Source organism: Vulpes vulpes, chromosome 14, assembly GCF_048418805.1.
Source record: "Vulpes vulpes isolate BD-2025 chromosome 14, VulVul3, whole genome shotgun sequence".
In the NCBI taxonomy this organism is placed as follows: domain Eukaryota; kingdom Metazoa; phylum Chordata; class Mammalia; order Carnivora; family Canidae; genus Vulpes; species Vulpes vulpes.
Window position 1 is genome coordinate 66,451,316 of NC_132793.1, and position 20,152 is coordinate 66,471,467.

At 34.9% G+C, this 20,152-nt stretch overlaps 1 protein-coding gene across 1 annotated transcript; it reads left to right on the forward strand.

The window, feature by feature from the left end:
- The first annotated feature begins 409 nt into the window (after positions 1 to 409).
- Positions 410 to 19,762, forward strand: CETN3 (centrin 3). The gene is made up of 5 exons (XM_025992916.2): positions 410 to 732; positions 2,900 to 3,035; positions 4,750 to 4,864; positions 11,277 to 11,468; positions 18,090 to 19,762. The coding sequence occupies exons 1-5, from the start codon at positions 716 to 718 to the stop codon at positions 18,131 to 18,133; spliced, it is 504 nt and encodes a 167-aa protein (XP_025848701.1). The 5' UTR covers positions 410 to 715; the 3' UTR covers positions 18,134 to 19,762.
- The last annotated feature ends 390 nt before the right edge of the window (positions 19,763 to 20,152 follow it).

Sequence of the window (20,152 nt, forward strand, 5' to 3'; positions counted from 1 at the left end):
GTACCGCTTTACCGTAAGTAGCCTAATAATCCAACCCATTAGATATACAATCTATAGGCGACAGCACCTGCCTTAAAAGCACGTGGGATTGTAAGGGGGAAAAAATGCAAATTCATACCTACTAAAATCAGAATTGGGAGGACGGGACGTTTAAATCTGCGTTTTAAACAAACTCCCCATGTACTCAGGCCACCCAAGGTTTTAGAATACAGCGCAAACTCGGCAGGCCTCATTCCCCAGCCGCTCCCTCCCTTCGGCTAAGGAGGCTGGCCCCGCGGCGCGCCTCTCCTCCCTCCCTTCCTTCTCTCCCCCGGAGCGGTCCATCTCGTCGGCGGTCACCCAGCGGGAAGCAAGGCGCAGCCACCTACCGCCCAAACTACCACGCAGACACCTGGACCCTCGCTCCGCAAAGGATTCCGGGAAACCGCAACAAGCCAATCTAAAGGGCGGGAGGAGGGGCAGAAGAAGAGGGACGAGCGGCTTCTTTGATTGACGCGAAGTACGCCCAATGAGAGCAGAGGATCAGGGACGCTTCCGCCTCAATGGGCGGGCTATTAGCAACGTCAACCAATCCGACTCCGAAGCGTCTACTTTGTGGGAGGTCCTTGAGGCCGCTGAGGTCGTTGGTGTCTGTTGAACGGCTTGTGCAAGTCGTGCTGCCTTGGGCAGGGCGTTAAAGTCGTTCTCGAGGGGAACGTCTCTGTCCGAAGAGAAAATGAGTTTAGCTCTGAGGTCGGTAATGAGGAGGCCGCAATGCCCTGCATACCTCGCAGCGGGCCCCAGGGCGGGCGTGTGTGGAAGGGAGGTAGCTGGGCCGAGGCGAGCTGGAAGGGGATGCATTTTGGGATGAGGGCGACGAGCCTCGGCCAGCCTTCCTGGCTCGGATTCCTCACCCTGGGGGCCCTGGTGCTCCGCAGGTGAGGAGTCCCGTGCATTTCTGCCGAGGTAGTTAGCGTCTGTATCAGCGCGTTGGGCTTTGCACCACCGAGGAGATGGGTTTCTAGTTGCGAGGAGGGAGTGAACTATCGCGATGCTTCTTCTCGCGGTGTTTCTCCGCGAAGTCAGGCCGGGGAGCATCCCTGGGTTCAGCTCCGCCCTCCGGGTCTGCAGCCCCTGCAGCCCCTGCAGCCCCTGCAGCCCCTGCAGCCCCTGCAGCCCCTGCAGCCCCTGCAACCGTCAGACCGAGCTATAAATTTTGGAAAGAGCTTTAAACCCTCCTTGCTCTTATCCTGGGGCCCTGCTTTAAGGTATAACGGGCGACCCATATAAATGACTAATTGATTTCTCAAAAAAAAAAATTTTTTTTTTTTAGTTTTGTTTACTTTTCATTGACTTCCAATCTCTAACCCCGTCCGTTGCCCCCAGCAGCAGCAGCAGCACCTAGATGTTTTTACACGTTGCACCTTAAAAAAAAAAAAAAGGTGGTTACGCCTTTCTGAACAGGTGCGGCTTTGGGCTGGGAGATGATGGTGGCAGCCCTGCCTCGACCCCGTGGCGGGTCCTGCTGTTGACCTGGCCGTCCAGAGAAGGTGACCGCGGGGACGGGGGTCCCTGTTCGCGCGAAGTCAGGTGTCTTGTGAAAGGTTGTTCCCCCGCTCTGTTTATTACTATAGGTCTCCTGGTCATCTTCTGATCGTCTGTCTCTTGACTTTGTGGTAGGTTTTTAGAAAGCAAAACACAGGCAAATAGGTAAGGTGTTTTTATTAAATAAAATCAACTAGGCTTTACATTTCAAAGTGTTAGGAAATTGGTTTCAGACTTCTTGTACGGATGTTGCGGCACCATTCGAAATTTTGGAACACTAAGATGAGTATCTCTTAAGACATACCTGGCTCCCCCCCCCCCCCTTTTTTTTTTAAGATTTATTTATTCTTGAGAGTTAGAGAGGCAGAGACACAGGCAGAGGGAGAAGCAGGCTCCAATGCACGGAGCCCGAGGCAGGGACTCGATACCCGGACCCCAGGGTCACGCCCTGGACTGAAGGCAGGTGCTCAACCGCTGGGCCACCCAGGGATCCCCATTTCTGCCTTTTTAAATAAAATCTACTTTCAAGAAATTTCCAGGATTTAGGAGAAGCTATATCTAAATTTACAAGTGAAATTTAGAAAACCATGGACTCTTCACTATGGGGTGGGCAAGGCTTTGACTCATGGAAGAAAAATTTCATTTTTCTCTCAAATAATTCCTTTTAAGAAATTTAAAAAATATAGAAAATTAGCACAAGCATTCTTGTTTTGGCTTTTCATTTTCGTGGTATATTTAGACTTCAGTATTTCGGTTGATTTGTTAATATCAATGGAAGAAATTATAAATAAAGCCCCAAACTTAGCAATGTGTACTGTAAATCACACATTTGAACCCACAATGCCACAAACTTTGTAAGTTAATTGTTAAGTGATACGCTTTTTTTTGGTAGTAATTTTGATAACTTATAAATGCTCTCAAAAGTAAACCAAATATGCAATGATCCTCAATTATGAATTTTCCTTTGATTAGTTTAATACTATTGTAGAGTAATGTTAATAAGTAGGAGTGCTTTGGTTTTGTTGCGATTTCTGTGATGAATAATTTTTTTATTCACAGTTATTTCTTCCACATTAATATCAGAATAAATACAAAGCCAGAAGGAAAGAAAGTTAGGTTCTTTTTTTCTTATAATAACATGTAACACTTTTCAGTTTTGGAAAGTGCAGATTTATAGCAGCTTGGACTATGGATTGAGCAAGGCTTTGACTCATGGAAGAAAAATTTCATTTTTCTCTCAAATATCCTTTTTAGAAATTAAAAAAATTATTCCTTGTTTAATTTCTTTGTCGCATTTTGAAATTTTAATTATCTATAGATGTGTAGGAGAATAGAATTAAAGTAGACTGAATAGACTTTTCTTCTCATTTCATAGAAATGAGCTTGTAGTAGACAAAACAAAGAGAAAAAAAAGAAGAGAACTCTCTGAAGAACAGAAACAAGAAATTAAAGATGCTTTTGAACTATTTGACACAGACAAAGATGAAGCAATAGATTATCACGAACTAAAGGTAATAATGTACTTTAAAATGTATATTTTTCTGTTAAAATTGTTTGCATTTTCTATAGTTGGCTAAAATAACCCATCTAAAGTATTTTAACTAAACTGGTTGTGGAAATATGAAACCATTTGAGATGTTCACAGTTAAGTGCTATAATAAAATTAAATACTAGCATCTTTTTAGACTTTCCTTTTCACACTGTGAAGCGAATAGTATTTTAAATATAAAAGTATATTACTATGGTAGGGCCTTATTTTCACTCATGTAATAAAAAGATTTCAAACTATAGGATTTAAACAGTTCTTACTGTATTTTTGCCACTGCTGGTTTTTTTTTTCGTTTGTGTATGACTCATTCTTTTTTCACATTGTGAGAGTGTTCTTTTAATTTGAACACATTAGTAATACATTCTGTACATACTTTCTCTAGTGCAAACAATATAAGTGATGTCTGATGTCAACGCAGTGCTAATGGGGGAAAATGTCAACTTTAGGGCCTAGAATTATAAAGATGTGAGGGAAAATTAAAGTTTAGGGTAGTACAGATCTCACACTCAGCATGAGAAAGGCAACATTTTGGTAGCTCCATTTTTTTTTTTTTTTTAAGATTTTATTTATTTTTTCATGAGAGACACACACACACAGAGAGAGAGAGAGAGAGAGAGAGAGATAGGCAGGCAGGCATAGGGAGAGAAGCAGGCTCCATGCAGGGAGCCCGACGTGAGACTCGATCCCAGGTTCTCAGGATCACGCCCTGGGCTGAAGACGGCGCTAAACTGCTGAGACACCCGGGCTGCCCTGTCTCTTCCATTTGTTACCATTGTTATTATCTTGGCTTGGGATCTTACTTCATACCTGGATCTTCTTAAATGTTTTCTCCATTTCTGGTTCGCTCTGTATACTACCATTAGATTCACCTTTCTAAGACTCTTTCCTCCTATTATTCATTGTTCGTAAACCTTTATGGCTCCTCATTGTACACTGCATAAAGTTCAGATTCCTTTGATTTTTATTGAATACTCCCCACACTTTTACTACTACCTACTTTTCTCGTTGCTAAGGACTTGTTTCCACCTGAGCTCTTCCGGTTCAGTAAGCTGCTCTGTTCACTGTCCTTAAGCCTATATATTATGGTATCTGTTTTAATGCCAGTCATCCTTTTCTCAGTGCTCTTCTACTTTATTTCATCCATATGTCAGGGAACAAATGGAACCTTTCTGAGTAAGATTTCTTTAATCAGTATCCTGTCTCTCCTTTTTGTTAATAGTAACAAGATCTTTTTTTTCTTTAAACTCAGGGCCTGGACTATTTACTTAATAACTAATCATGTAGAGTCTCATGATAACTCTTACTTTAATTTTTTTATCTCTTCTGTTGTATACATTTTTAATATTTATGCTATACTTTTTTTCATTTTGGTAATCATTTGAGAACAAGTAATTTGTTAAAATGATTTGTACAGTAAGTCAGTCTTATATGGTGTATTTTATAAACACTTGATTGGTTTGTCATATAAAAAAGGATATGTAAGTGAAAAAATTGCTATTTCAGTAGTGGAGAAAAGCTATCACTTTGATTTTTTAAGAGACATAAAACATGCAAAAGATTTAAATGTTTTATTAATGTGCTGACATCTCTTAAGTTGTAAAAACTTATTTAAGAATTGGAAGTCACTTCTTTTGAAAGAGTGCTTTATAATTTGCTTTTCCCTTTTAATCCAAAAGGTGGCAATGAGAGCCTTGGGGTTTGATGTAAAAAAAGCTGATGTACTGAAGATTCTTAAAGATTATGACAGAGAAGCCACAGGGAAAATCACCTTTGAAGATTTTAATGAAGTTGGTGTGTATTTTAATAGTCTTTGTAATTAGCACTTGTTAGGAAATTATCTGGTTAATATTAGTTTTTTTTAATTCTCTGGGTTATGGAATTTTGTTATTGAACATTGCTGTATAATGTAGATATTATATAGGGATTTGGGGGCACTCTTTTTACTTATTTTCAAAGAAAAAAATAAGATTTACAGCTTCGCTATGGGATTTATCATTTTGTCTTTTGTTCTGAAGATTCTAATTAAGGAACTATTATGTAGCTTTTTGTGGAATGATGTCTTCCTAAGTAATGTGTTTGTATCATGTGATAAAACTAAAAAGGTGATCAAAAAATTATTTTCGTAGACTAAAACAGAAAATTTGGTATCCTTTTGTTTGGAAAATATTTCCTAAGACCATTCTGGTGTGTGATTTTTGTTGGCAGAGTGGGAGAAGAGAAAACCTATAGCATTTGGTATCTTTGGCTGAAGATGAAGTGCATGCCTTCAGGTTGACAAAGCTTATAAGGGGCTGCATATTCTGTGTGACTTGATCTCAGTGAATAAAGTCATCTGTTTAAAGTTGAGAATGGGGAGAGGATTGTAATAAAGGCATTTGGCAAACTCAAGCAGGAGAAAACATTTTAGAATAACCAACTAAGCGTAATGTGTCATGAGCTTAATATGACTGAATTTTTATATAGTTGATTTTAGTGAATTAGTTATAGCATATATCAAGCTTTTTTAGAATAGAAGATTCTGGAAGGCAAGGCCTTTGTTATTATTTAAATATATTGCATAGAATATTATACATAGAATGTACATCTATTCAGAGTTTAATTTTCTAAAGCAGTAATACTTAATATGGGTCATGATATAAGCATATCATATTGTTATTTTTAAATATTTTAAAAATTTAGAAACAAATCCAGTTACAAACCTTTTGTGTAAATATTCAGCATGAATATTGTACTGCATGAAGCAGTACAGAAAGCAAAAACAAATGGCAGTTTGGAAAAGATAGATTCATATCATTAAGTCATTGGTTTTATTTTTTTAATTTGAAAACTCAAAACCAAGGTGAGGAAGAGGAAAGTTAAAGGATAAACCTAAAAGAGAAAGGAAGAACAACACAGAATATCCCCACCTTATAAATTAGGAAATAACTGTTTAGAAAGGCAGCTCATCCCTTGGGGAGCATATTGTTGTTGTTGTTGTTGTTTTTTTCTAATCTGTAGATTTATTTACTTGAGAAAGGGGAAGGAACCATCTTTATTCTTTTAGTCTTTCATTATTGAAGTTCTTCTACAGTTAATGATCTTAGTCCAAGTTCCAACTTAGATTGTTAATTTATAGAAACAGGTATTAGGATATAGTGGCAATGATATTGTTAGGAAAGAGCTACAGTTCAGGCACATTTGATACAATGTAGTGGTTTATCATGGACATTTTAGAACCAAATTGCCTGGGTTCAGATATTGGTTTTGTATGACTTGGTCATTTTTCTTGTCTCTGACTCATTTGCAGCTATATATAGTGGGGATAGTTGTACTATCTTGTGATTTTTGGGAGGAATAAATAAGTTAATACATAAAATATGTCAAATGTTTATTAGAAGGGGTCCTAGCTATAATAGTAAGTACTATTTAGTATTTGTTATTATTACTTTAAAAAATTGTCTTTGTTTCACTTTGCTTTAGTGCCCGGAGATAATTGTGTATGTATCCACTTGAACATAAAAAGTCTTGTATTCATGTTTTTCTGATTACATTTTTTTCATAGTTGCAGGCTATTTTAGGCATTGTATCATGGTCATTAATGATTTTATGCAACATATTACAACATCTTAAGTAAATACAGTTTTAAAATGTGATTTTATTAGCAGTTGAAGCCAGAGTGCCATGCCATCTTCACCCTTTCCTTACCCTTCATTTTTCTATATTATTATTGGAGCCACCGATACTGGGTTCTTTCCAGAATAAATGACCATAGCTAAACATCTGCTCTGACTTTGAAAGATAGAACTTTTGACCAACTTAGCACACACTTTAGCTATCTTAAAGGCTACCTATTGAAAATACCAGTAGTCAAATAAAAATTTATTACTGTTTAGAAATCAAACAGCCAAGAACTGTATATTTTCTCCATTTGTTAATTACTTTTCAATGATAACTGACCACAAATGAGTGTCTATTTTATACTTTGGAACAAGTAACTCTGAACCAGAACATTTGATTCTGGTTAATACATAATTTTATCTATTACTATTGAAAGATACTGTTCCACAGCTATTTCTGGAGGAAGTCTAATATTAAACCAGAATTTTTCCACTGTTAGAAAAAAATATTAAAATATATTTAATGTAACTTAAGAATCTAGCAGCTTGAGGTTAGTGAGTAACAAAGGCGTTTTAGGAATTGCTCCTTCAAAATAAGACCAAGATAAGTTAGATGTTTGTACTCCCTCTTTTTTGGGGCACAAACTAATCATTCCATTGCCTATTTAGAATAGAATATTTATTATTGTTTTTGCTTTGCTTATTTAATAAACATTTGCTGAAGTTTTTGGTATTAGGTACTTCACTGGGTTGAGGGAGAGGAATTAAAAGTTACTAAGGTTCTTTCAAGGAGCTTACTAATTAAATGTAGGTAATAACAAACTATAATGTTCTGTGGTAAATTATAATTTTGTTTAGAGAAGGAGTTGGCAAACTACAACCCTTAGGCCAAATTCAGCTGTTGCTTCCATAGTACCTCGTCTTTTATACTGCTTTTGTGCTGTCTTGGCAGATAAAGTAGTTGAGTCAAAGACCTTAAACTCTCCACAAAACCTAAAATATTTACTATCTGGCCTTTAACCAAAAAAAAGAATTGTCATTTCCTGGTCTCGAGCAATTGAAGAAGACTTTACAGAGGAGATTTTTAATTGGGGCCTTTGGGAATGTGACTAGCATTTGATCTTGAGATTGTGGGAGCAAGTACAGAAAGACATTGCAGGCAAAGAAAACAGCAACAAAGAGCAGAATAGTAAAAGTATATAGTATGTTTGAGAAACTTCAGGTAGTCTCTTACTGTCGAAGTTAGGGAAATGAAAGATAGGATTGGGTCAAATAGGTAAAGTCTTGCATCAGATGTAGAGCTTGGACTTTATTTTTTTTAAAGGTTTATTTATTCATGAGAGACACACAGAGAAAGAGGCAGAGACCCAGGCAGAGGGAGAAGCAGGCTCCGTGCACAGAGCCCGATGCAGGACTCTATCCAGGACTCCAGGATCATGCCCTGGGCCAAAAGCATATGCTCAACCGCTGAGCCACCCAGGCGTCCCAAGCATGGACTTTAGTCAGCAGATGATCATTTTCAGTTTCTGAGGAAGAGAAGATGATATATTTTAGAAAGCTAACTGTTGAGGGTATTAAAGATGGGTTTCAGGGGAGTGAGACTGCAGACAGGAAAATAATAGACTTTTTATGCTAAGGGTGGTGAGAATGAAAAGACACACATTTAAGAGTAAAAAAGGTAGTATCCTCAGTATTCTGGTAATTAATCACTGATTAGGTTTATGGGAATCAAAATGTTCAGACTTCAAATATGGGAGACTATCTGTTAAATGTGCTGTTATCTTTTTTGGAGGTGGGGCATCAAACACTATCTTGGTGATAGTAGGAGGAGTTTGGGTTCCAAAATGTTGAGTTTAGGGATGCCTGGGTGGCTCAGGGGTTGAGCATCATCTGCCTTTGGCCAGGTGTGATCACGGGGTCCTGGGATTGAGTACCACATCGGGCTCCCTGCATAGAGCCTGCTTCTCCCTCTACCTGTGTCTCTGCCTCTCTCTGTGTGTCTCTCAGGAATAAATGAATAAATCTTTTTGTTTTTAAAGATACTTTATTTTAAAAAAAAGTTAAGTTTAAAATAACTTGTATTTTAGGATAGAAACCCCTAAAAGGCGGGGATCCCTGGGTGGCTCAGCAGTTTAGTGCCTGCCTTTAGCCCAGGGTGTGATCCTGGAGTCCCAGGATTGAGTCCCACGTTGGGCTCCCTCCAAGGAGCCTGCTTCTCCCCCTGCCGGTGTCTCTGCCTCTCTCCCTCTCTGTCTCTCATGAATAACTAAATAAAATCCTAAAAAAAAAAAAAAAAAAAACAACCTAAAAGGCAGTGAGAAATACACCTGAAGCTATATTTCTAGCAGTACTTTTAATGATTTTTGATAAACTTTTAATGTGCTATGTTTTTAAGTAATTTTTGTAATGTGTAGGTCTAACTATTTTGAGAAGTATAATTCTGGTAATACAGTTTTTTTAAAAACAATTACAAGGACAGAGATTTGTGAATTAGGTAGAACACACCTTAACTGTATGCTAGTGATTTATTTTCATTGGGGAAAAAAGTGTATTTCTTGTAATTAAATTCTACTTTGTGGAATAGGAGTAGAGCATGAAAGCATGGAAGAGAGTCACCATAAATTTATAATGTTTTAGCTGTCCAGAATGATGGGTATTTATAATTCCCAAGAAAAGTTGTATTCTAAGGCAAAGTATTGATAAAAGATTATATATACACATAAGTCTGAAGTAACTAACACAATTAAAGCACTAGTGGGATAAGAATTTATACATCTTGGAGCCCCATCTGTTCCCCACATCACCCTGTTGCTTCTTTAAGTACATTAATACTTTCAGCAAGCTGCTTTTTTGGTTCACCTGTCATGTAAATTATTTAATTGGTGAAGAAAATTTCTTAACACTTTTTTTTTCCTTGTCCTGCTTTTTTGTTGGGACTAAATTCAAAATAAGTTGAGTATGAGCCATAGAGTTAAGCATGGTATTTTATTTTGGTGTTATGGCTGTATATATGCCAACTCCTTTTTGATTGAATATTTATGAGCTTTGGTGATTTGCATACTTATAGTAATATACTTCAATTAGTTACTTGAAAGACTTTTTGGGTACAATTAATGGATAATAGAAAACTACTAAATATATATGTAGACGATTTAACATTAGCTCAAATAGGTGCTTATTCTAAAGCTTACTCAAGGGGCAGCTTTGGTGGCTCAGTGGTTTAGCGCCGCCTTCAGCCCAGGGCCTGATCCTGGAGACTCGGGATCGAGTCTCACGTCAGGGTCCCTGCATGGAGCCTACTTCTCCCTCTGCCTGTGTCTCTGCCCCCGCCCCCCTCTATCTCTCTCTCTCTCTCTCTGTGTCTCTCATGAATAAATAAATAAAATCTAAAAAAAACCAAAAAAACAAAAAATAAAGCTTACTCAACCAAATATGATGACACTGCAGCAAAACAATAATAATTTTTTGTGGGCTTGAATTGTATTCTTCCTTTTGCGTGCATTAAACATTCCAGTACTTTCCATCTACAAACACTGGTGCAAGTTTTTAATGATTCTATAAACCTCACCAAGACTGAATTATTTTTAATGGCACAGTGAAAGTCATAAATAATTTTTGTTTAGTAGTCAACTAGCATGTGGAATTGTTTCAGAGATGTTTACTTAGATATTTTCAGAATTTGATCTAGTAACTTAAAAAAATTCTACCACATATTTTTAAATTTTTGTTATTGTGAAAAAAAATTTTTTTATTGTGGCTATTGATTAAAGACTGAAAATATTGTTTAAGCTTACTATATTATTAGATATTATTACACTTAGCCTACCAAAATACATTATTACTATTGAGATCTGATATTACTCACTTTTAGTTGTCTGAGAGTTATCTTGCTGAACAAAATTGGCATAGCTTTTGGGATATCTTTCCAGACCTTTTCTTTTTCTTTTTTCAGTGGAGGGACTTTCTTACTGTAATCGTGGTCCTTTTGAAAACTAGTTTTTGTGTTTTGGAAAACCAGGATCTTTAAATCATAAAGATATCAGCGGAATTTTCATCTGATATTGTGTCTTTATCAATTTGGCAGTGCATTTTATTAATTTGTCATGATTTTTTTCCTTTAAATTGAATTTAATTTGAGAACAGTAATGTTACTATTAAGTTCAGCCATCCAACTTTTCTTATCTAATGAGTCTTAATTGTTTTGTTGGTATATCATCTCTACAACTAAGTAACAAACTCCTAGACTTTTGTGCTTACTGTCAGTGGAGCCTAGTACAATTCTTGATAATAGTAGACCTTAAATAAATATGGTATATACTCCGTTTTATTTTGCCTTTATGTGAGTTAGTTTTGCTTACTCTTGTAATAGGATGAATTGTTGATAACGTAAAGATTAAATTTTAAAATTCATATTTTAAAATTTCATATTTGTAATTTCATGTTTATCTTTTTGGTTTCTTGGGCTCTGATTTGGCAGTTTATTATCAAACTAAATGTTGAAAGATTCCTAACTTTAATTTTCATCTAATACTTAGTTGATTTAACAGATGAATGCATTTGTGATTACAGAGTGTTTTTAAATTAAAAACAATTTTTTTTAACTGTAGTGACAGACTGGATATTGGAAAGAGATCCACATGAAGAAATATTAAAGGCATTTAAACTGTTTGATGATGATGATTCAGGTAAAATAAGCTTGAGGAATTTGCGACGTGTTGCCAGAGAATTGGGTGAAAACATGAGTGATGAAGAACTTCGGGCTATGATAGAAGAATTTGATAAAGATGGTGATGGAGAAAGTAAGTTTTGGGTGAAACATATATTCCAGGTATTATTCCTGATATATGCATATAGTAAATTTTTCTAAAATCAAATGATTTTCAAGACCCATTGCAGACTGTCTGTGTTTGGTGTAAATGTCTTCTTGTAATGGGCTTTTTGCATAAACATTTCACATAATTTAATTCAGAATGATTTAAAACCAACTGTACTGTTTGTAATATGGGGTTCCAGTAATATGAGTACCAAGAAGGTACTTTTCTTCAAGGATGAAGCATCACCAAAATTTCAGATACTCAATAAACTATCAGTTTTTAATGCCTTCTTTCTTAACCTACATAACACTTCTAATCTGTAAGTTCTATTGGTTCTACTCTTTAAATGTTTTGAATCTTTTTTTGTATCTTTATTTACTGCTGCCACCCTAGTTCAGGCCCTAATTTCTTTGTAGGAATGTTATCATAGCCTCATTCATTATTTCCTTGAATGCCTGCTGGATACCGTGCCTTGTGTGCCAACTGATGCTACACAATGAAGAAGGCAGAAGTGGTTCCTCTAACTTCCTAATTGCCCTCTAAGCCTGTGGGACTCTACCCTCTAATTTAGTCTATTGCTAACTTTCTTTTCCTAAAGAACAGGTTTGATGATGTCATTACCTTCTTCAAAAGCTCAATGATTCTTCAGTGCCTACAGAGTAAATTTCAAAGCTTTCTAAGATATGTTCTGCCCTAACTATCTGGTTTTATTTTCCACTGTGGTCTTCCACTTTTCTCCTTTAACCTTCACCTCCCACACATACAGACCTTGACCAAATACAGTCTATCCTGAAAGCATTTTTTCTTCATGCTATTCCTTAATCCTCGGATGTTCTAATTGCCAATTTCTGTTTGCTAATTAATGTTCGTCTTTCTCTCTGGATCATTTCAAACTCCATCTTTTTCTCAAAAGCCTTTTCTAGTGGTCTCTGTGAATTATGAGACTTCCATTTAGAAGAACAAAGTATTTTGACACTTTTATGCAATGCCTTCTGTTGGTTACATATATGTGTATCTCTCCAGTATATTGTAAGTCTCATAAGAGCTCTATGGAATCATAGTGTGAAAGCCCTAAGGCTTTGGAATCATAGAGATCTGAATTCGAATTGAATCTCTACCACTTATGTAGTTGTTATGTAAGTTTTGTGCAAGTTTCAATGTTTCCTAAGTCTTGGCTTCCCATTTATTAAAATGAGAATGGTGATCCCTTCCAGGGTGGTTCTAAGTATTAAAGGGAGATATTGAAGGTGCTTAAATGGAAGCTTGTTTTCCATTTTTTGTATCTTAACTCATGTTTATATTCCCCTGCATTTTCTTGAACATAGTAAGTGTTCTGATGTTTATTGATTTAAAGCCCTGAGCAGGAATGTGTGTTAACAGTAGTTATATATTGATACAGTATCAACTATACATATATACATAATACATATATTACCTTGGAAATACAGGCATGCTTTAATAAGGAGGTGAGACAGTAGCGACTAGGTATTAGTTCAGGTTTGTAGATTGTCCTTTAGAATTGTGCATTATTATACTTTCTCATAGTTACATAAATATTATTTGAGCATTATAATACTTTGTAATACTAGTTCTTTAAATGGTATTGATAGATTTATTTATATTTTAAAACAAAGATGATTAAAACTTGAGGACATTTAAATGATTTCTTAAGATGTCACTCTAATATTTGGATTTAGTATCCACTCCCCTCATATTTTAAAAATTTTTGTGTCTTCCACAGTTGTTGGCTGTTGCCCTAAACTAGCTTTAAAGCAACTCCATTCTGTAAGGGTACTATCTTCAGTGGCATAGAGAATTTTGGTATGTCTAGTTCATAAATCTTTAGTAATGGCTTTTACCTGTGTCAAAAGATAGTTATTTTCTTTTCCTGTACTAGGCACATGCAAATTAGATTTTGGTTATTAGCCTCATTTGACATTAGAAGAAAATAACAATTAGGAAGCTGCCTCTTAAATTCAAATTTGATGTGAAACTGCCTAGAAAATGTGCCCATTTCTCGCATCCCTTGTTAGTCTGCTTTGTTTGCTGCTTTTGAATCTCTGAGTTCACACCTGTGCTCCATTGCTTGAAGATTTTAGTGCATCTTTAAAACATTTCTTTGGTTTTCAATGCTTGCTTTACATTAAGTGACTGTACAACTGTTGCTTGGGCATCCTCCTGTACTTCTTCAAATGATCAATAGGCAGATAACATTTTTTCTCATTTTTGCAAGTGATTGGTTACAAATAAAATACAGTAATGCATAGTCTTTTATTGTTAAGATTTGTCTTTTTTGTGTGTGGAGAGGGTGTTCTTATTATATTAAGTTCAACTAATCTAATACTTTCCAATCTGAGATGTGAGTTTCTGGGGGTGGGGTCCTCCTGAAGTATTGCATGTAGTCTAGGCGTATGCATCAAATATTGTCTGTAGACCATATGAATAATAGTATTGCCAGTGTATACAATACATATACTGCTATTTTTTATTTATATGTGTAAATGCTCTTGCAATTGATAAAAATACTTATCCAGAATTTGTAGTAGCTATTTGACATTATCTACTTTGTAAACAAGGCATACTAAGTATAACTCTTATGGCAAGTCCAGGAAATTATTGTTGAAAGGCATTTTCATATTTAGAAACAATGAGAGCTATAATCTATTTCGTCTGGCTTTGGGCTACTGCCTTATATGGATCTCCGCAGCTATATGAAAAACTGCCCATTTTATGAGAAAGCACAAGTCACATTTTATAATAACTTGTTAATTTGGATACTTTTGGCTGCAGTTTGGTTTAGATATAACCTGTTTTCTTTGTACATGTTAAACTAGTAAAGATCATAGTATTTACTGTCTTTTTTTGTAGACTTTAGTAATTCTTTTGTCTTCATGAATTTTTCACACTTTAGTATTTAGAAGCAATGAAATTTTTTAAACATTGTGTATATAGAGTAATAAATATGGTGAATGAGGAGTTAAAGGAGAGGAAGATACAATGTAAAATATAAATAGAGCTGTGGCAATGATACAGAAAGAATGAATCCCTTCCCCATTATCACTCCCAAGATATATAAAAGTAAATCTTTTTTTTTTTTTAAGATTTTATTTATTTATTCACAAGAGACACACACAGAGAGAGGCAGAGACACAGGCAGAGGGAGAAGCAGGCTCCATGCAGGGAGCCCGACCTGGGCTGAGGGTGGCGCCAAACCGCTGAGCCACCTGGGCTGCCCAAATCTTTTGAAAAAATAAAAGCAGCATTTAAAAACCCAAAGTGGGGACGCCTAGGTGGCTCAGTCCGTTAAGAATCTGCCTTCAGCTCAGGTCTTGATCCCGGGGTCCTGGAATCCAGCCCCACGTTGGGCTCCCTGCTCAGCAGAGTCAGTTTCTCCTTCTCCCTCTGCCCCTCCCCCCACTCGTGCTCTCTGTCTCTCAAAGAAATAAAATCTTTATTAAAGTATTTATTTAAAAGACAGATATACACTATGGAATGATTGATTTATGAAAATTTTGTTTTAAAAGACGGTGTAGAGGAAAATGAAGTGTTTGATTCAGTAAGTATTTTATCAGGTGCCTATTTAAAGGGAGGCATTGTGCTACATTAAATATAGAGGCTTGATATAAATATTGATAGAAAAGGTTATGAAACTAAATGTACAAAGGCATTACAGGTTTTCTTAATTGTCTGAAAGGCTCACTGGTACCTGAGGAGCTCATTTACTTTCCTTAACAACATTCTTCCTTTCAGCTTTCTACTTTTTTGGGTTTAAGTAATCTGTTTTTAGGCTGTGGAAATTATAGAATAGATTAAAATATGTTTAACTGCTACAATACTTTAAAGTGTTCATACATAAATATAACAAAAGTTAACTTTTGTGGTTTCAGGTAGATACATGAAACTTAATTTTGAAATTTGAGTATTGAAATTTTACAGATTGAGAGAAAAATGTTCTAGGTCTTTAAGGAACAAATCATGTATGCCATATTTTGAATAATTTAATCATGGCTCTGTTATGCTATTAAAATAATTTGTAGTCAAATCATTCGAGGTTACTTTATGTTGTTTTCCTTAAAAATATACTTTATTTCTTGTTTTGGTCTAGATACCTCAGTCTAGATTTACTAAGTCACAGGTTCTTAAATGAAAGTGTGTAATGATGAGATTGTTTAAACGTTTATATATTTTGTACGTTTTTATTTATTTTCTTATTAATTTGTTTTTATTGAAGTTCGATTTGCCAACATATAGTATATCACCCAGTGCTCATCTCATCAAGTGCCCTCCTCAGTGCCCATCACCCAGTTACCCCACCCCCTAGCCCATCCCCCCTTCCACAATCCTTTGTTCATTTCCCAGAGTTAGTCTCCCATGGTTTGTCTCCCTCTCTAGTTTTTCCCCCTCAGTTCCCCTCCTTTCCCTTAATATTTTTTTCTTTTTTACAGTAGGAGAGAAAGGGGCCGTAGCTTTCATAACATACTGAAACATGTGTTTAAGTGCCAAAGTTAAAGATCACTACTACAATTTGTAAGATCATTGAAAGTTTACAGGTTATATATTCTCTTCTACTCTGTCATAGTGTCTTATAGATGTTTAATATTGGAATCTTTGGATTCTGATTCATTTTCAGCTTCTGGACATCTCATTCTTCTTAACCCCTTCAAGTTTATTTTCACACTATTTTCTTTTTTTTAACTATTGCCGATGGTGTTCTCCTACCCTAGCTTTCTTTCCACTTCCTGTTAAACCAAATCCTGTTTTTATTTTAGAGCCCAAGTCAAGATTTATTCTTACATAAATTTTTCTCAGAAGTAATGATTTTTCCCATTATGATGTTTTTCAACACAGATATGTGGTTTTTAATAATAAATCATGTTTTGTGTTATACAGCAATAGTTCTCTGTTTCAGTTATGAAACATGACTTACATAATTTATTGAAACTGATTTTCTTTGTGGTTTCTGGAACCGGTATACTTTTTTCATTCTTGATGTACATATTTATCTCAACATTTTTTTATTGGTTAATTTTTTTCTAGCTTTTCCTTATGAATCTTCTCAAACACAGAGAAAAAAATGTTAATTTAATACAATGAACACCTTTCTACCTTCTACTTAGATTCAATAATTAACATTTTACTATATTTGCTTTGTCTGTAGTAGATTTCTTTTCTGGATCATTTGAAAAATGTATCATGAACTTGACCTTCCCAACATTTTAGCATGCATCTGTTAAGAATAAGGATATTATCTTTCATAATTATCATGCCATTGTTGTGCTAAGAAAACTAAAAATAATTTTATAATATCACCTAATATCTTCATTTAAATTGCAAGATACAATAGAGCAGGAACCCTGGTGTCTGTTTATTGCCAGGTAGAAACAACATAAAAGATCATCTTGTAGTTCAGTATTTTTAGATGAAGAAATTAAGACACAGAACTGTTCTGTCTCAGATCTCTGACTGGAACCCGGGTTTCTTTTTTCCTCATTACATTGTTCTTGTTATCATTATCAAAATGATCATTCATAAATTGTGCATTGTTAGGGTATGTGTTAAGTTTTGGAGGCCATGAAGTCACCTGTTTTACCAAAAAGAAACATTCTTTTTTGAACAACTCTATTAATTTGTGTGTATATGTATGTATGCATTTAAAAAATTATATTTAGGGATCCCTGGGTGGCTCAGCAGCTTAGCGCCTGCCTTCTGCCTGGAGCATGATCCTGGAATTCCAGGATCAAGTCCCATGTAGGGGTCCTTGCATGGGGCCTGCTTCTCCCTCTGCCTGTGTCTCTGCCTGTCTCTTTGTGTCTCTCATGAATAAATAAATAAATTCTTTTTAAAAAATTATATTTAATAAGATTGTTACCTATTTCTAGGTTGCTTTCTTAAATCTTGTACTATATAAACTGTAAGTTCCAACTGAATTTTATTGATGGTTTTGGTAAACTAACAGTTTGTCTTTATGAGTAATTATTTCTGCATTTATATCCATATAGTATAGTTGCTATATTACCTTGCTAATTAAGATTAAATTTGTATCTAGATACTTTGAGGTCTGGTGAGCTGGTTTCAATTTTTTTTTATTTGTTTTTGTTTTTTAAGTAGGCTTTTAAATCTATAAAAGTTCAAAAAGCAATTTGACTTTTTAAATCTAATATATTTTCCTTTAGAATTCAAATATATATGTGTGATAGATTTAAGCTTATTTATGAAGGATTTACTAAATGAACTAGTAGAATAAAGATTATAAAGAAGATTTAACCCTTTAAGAAATTAAAAATGTCAAGCTTTAAAACTATTTTTGTAAGTGTATATACCTATTATGATTATGAGGGACTTCTTTATAACTTAAATCATGTCTTTCAGTAATATTATAGAATATTAATTTATAATTGTTTGTCACATGTTACATATTTGTACTCATGAGGCTGTACTTAGTAAACATGATCAACTTCCTATCAAATAGGTAAAAGCAAAACAGTATGTCTTGGTTTATTAACAATTTTGCATAATGTAGAATTTGAAGATACTTAGTATAAAATACTAGTATTGTTCTGTGAAAAAAATTTATATTTCTGACTTACATTTTCTTTCTTACCACAGTAAATCAAGAGGAGTTCATTGCTATTATGACTGGTGACATTTAAAGAATTACAAGAATAAACACTAAGAATGTTGCAGTTCTCATCTCATATTCTATTTTTGTGCTTGGAGCCATGTTAAGAAAAAAACCCAACTTAGTTCTTTTTTTTCCAAAAGGACCAAAAATAAGTGTCTTATGTATTCATATTTTACTACTGTTAAGTTTCTTTGTATGAACAGTATTGTTAGCACTCTATTAGGTTAGCTTTGTATTTATAGTACAGCTTTTATATATATATAAAGTTTAAAAAATTGAATCATGTGTAATACATTCTCTGAAAGTTTTTTATTCGGCATCAGCAGTCACTTTTGTTTTGATGTACGCGTTACAGACTTTCATTAATAAAATGTTTATTTTAGTAGTATTTTAAAGTATGGTAAATTTTCTGTCTTATAATTACAAATATCTATAACCAGTAGTATCTTTCTTAAATCTTTTCTCTTTATACTACTATTTTCAGAAACAAAAACTGAAATACAAATAACAATAGAATAGCACATCTTTCCACTGTAACTTTAACATTTCATGTTTCAGTACAAGATGATGACTCAATTGAGGCATAATTCCTTTTTTAAGAGTCATGTCTTTCAGTTTGGAAGGAGAAAATGTGCATATAGAGCCATTTATCCTCATGTATTATGTTCTATAGCATTTCTGGTGTCTTAACATAAGTTATGACAGTTAAATCTGGATATTTCCCTCTTAAACTAATTGAGTACAGTTTGAATCATCTGGTTTCTTGACAAAGTGAAAGATTGAAATTTTGGAATTTTGATCTGTTACAATAATTATCACTCAATTAAACGTCACAATGATGAAAGTAGAAAACTAAGCCACAGAAATCATTTAAGATAGTTTTACCTGTATAAAAGAACATTCTATGATTCACCAGGAAACAGTAGAGACAGAATTTCCAGGTATTAGTGGGCTCCTCTGCCTTACAGAAATGTATGTTAGTGGGGGAAACAAATGATTATGGGAGATAGATTTGGTACCTCTGCTGATCCTTCACTAATAATCTGGTTCCTGATGGTATGGGCTCTCTGGAAGATAGTTATCTATTTCAGTGATCTTTCTTTAGATTTCTTGTTTTAAATTTAAAGTACAGTAATAATTTGAGGCACTTGAACTGTGTGCTTCTGAGAGTATTACATAAAGAATTACCCACTAGAAATTTTACAAACAAATCAGTAGGGAACAACATAACAATGATGGCATTTCAAATAGTTAAGTAGAAAGTAAGCTAATTGCTCATCATACTAAAATTTAATTTTGAATATGAAATAAGTGTCACAGTAGTAACAATATCCAGGGCAGCAAATATTCTTTGAAATTAAAAAATTTTTATCACCCTTACTGATGAATTGCCTTCTATGTCTTGATCACAAAGTATGTTGATTTCCAGGAAATTAAAGAATAAAAAAAATAAAGACTAAAACAGATACAAATAAATCTAGGTTGGGATGCCTGAGTGGTTCAGTGGTTGAGCGTTTGCCTTTGCTTCAGGTCATGATCCCGGCTGGGGTCCTAGGATCGAGTCCCACATCAGGCTCCTTGCATGGAGCCTGCTTCTCCTGTCTCTGCTTCTCTCTGTGTCTCTCATGAATAAATAAATAAAATTTTAATCAATCAATCTAGGCTTGCTTGTCTTCTGCCACTTTATTGGAATAAAAATCCAAGCTACTTTTTTCACTTAGAGAACTTCTTTATTCCTAATATATAAGTACTTACTCTTAGGGATACCAGTAATTTTGTTTCTTCTCTTTTTACTGAGGGCTAAGGGAAAAGTGCTCACCTCATTTCTTAATCTTTGTGGAAGTTTTCTCCTGCAGAAGGGTATGAATAATTTTTTTCAGTGTTAATAATCAGTATCTGTAGAGTTGAAGGGCCAGTAAAATAGCTGGTAGAGATAGCAATAATAGTGAATTTGCTTTAATAGAAGAAAGGTGGTGGTGGGTATTAGTCTTATTTATCGTTATAGTTCTATTTCATCCAATGCATTTCATGATGTAAGAAAATAATT

Bases quoted from the DNA above. Each gene is read 5' to 3' on its own strand.
- CETN3 (XM_025992916.2), top strand. The intron at 4,865-11,276 runs GTGTGTATTTTA...TTTTAACTGTAG, and splicing joins TGAAGATTTTAATGAAGTTG to TGACAGACTGGATATTGGAA. The intron at 11,469-18,089 runs GTAAGTTTTGGG...TTCTTACCACAG, and splicing joins TAAAGATGGTGATGGAGAAA to TAAATCAAGAGGAGTTCATT.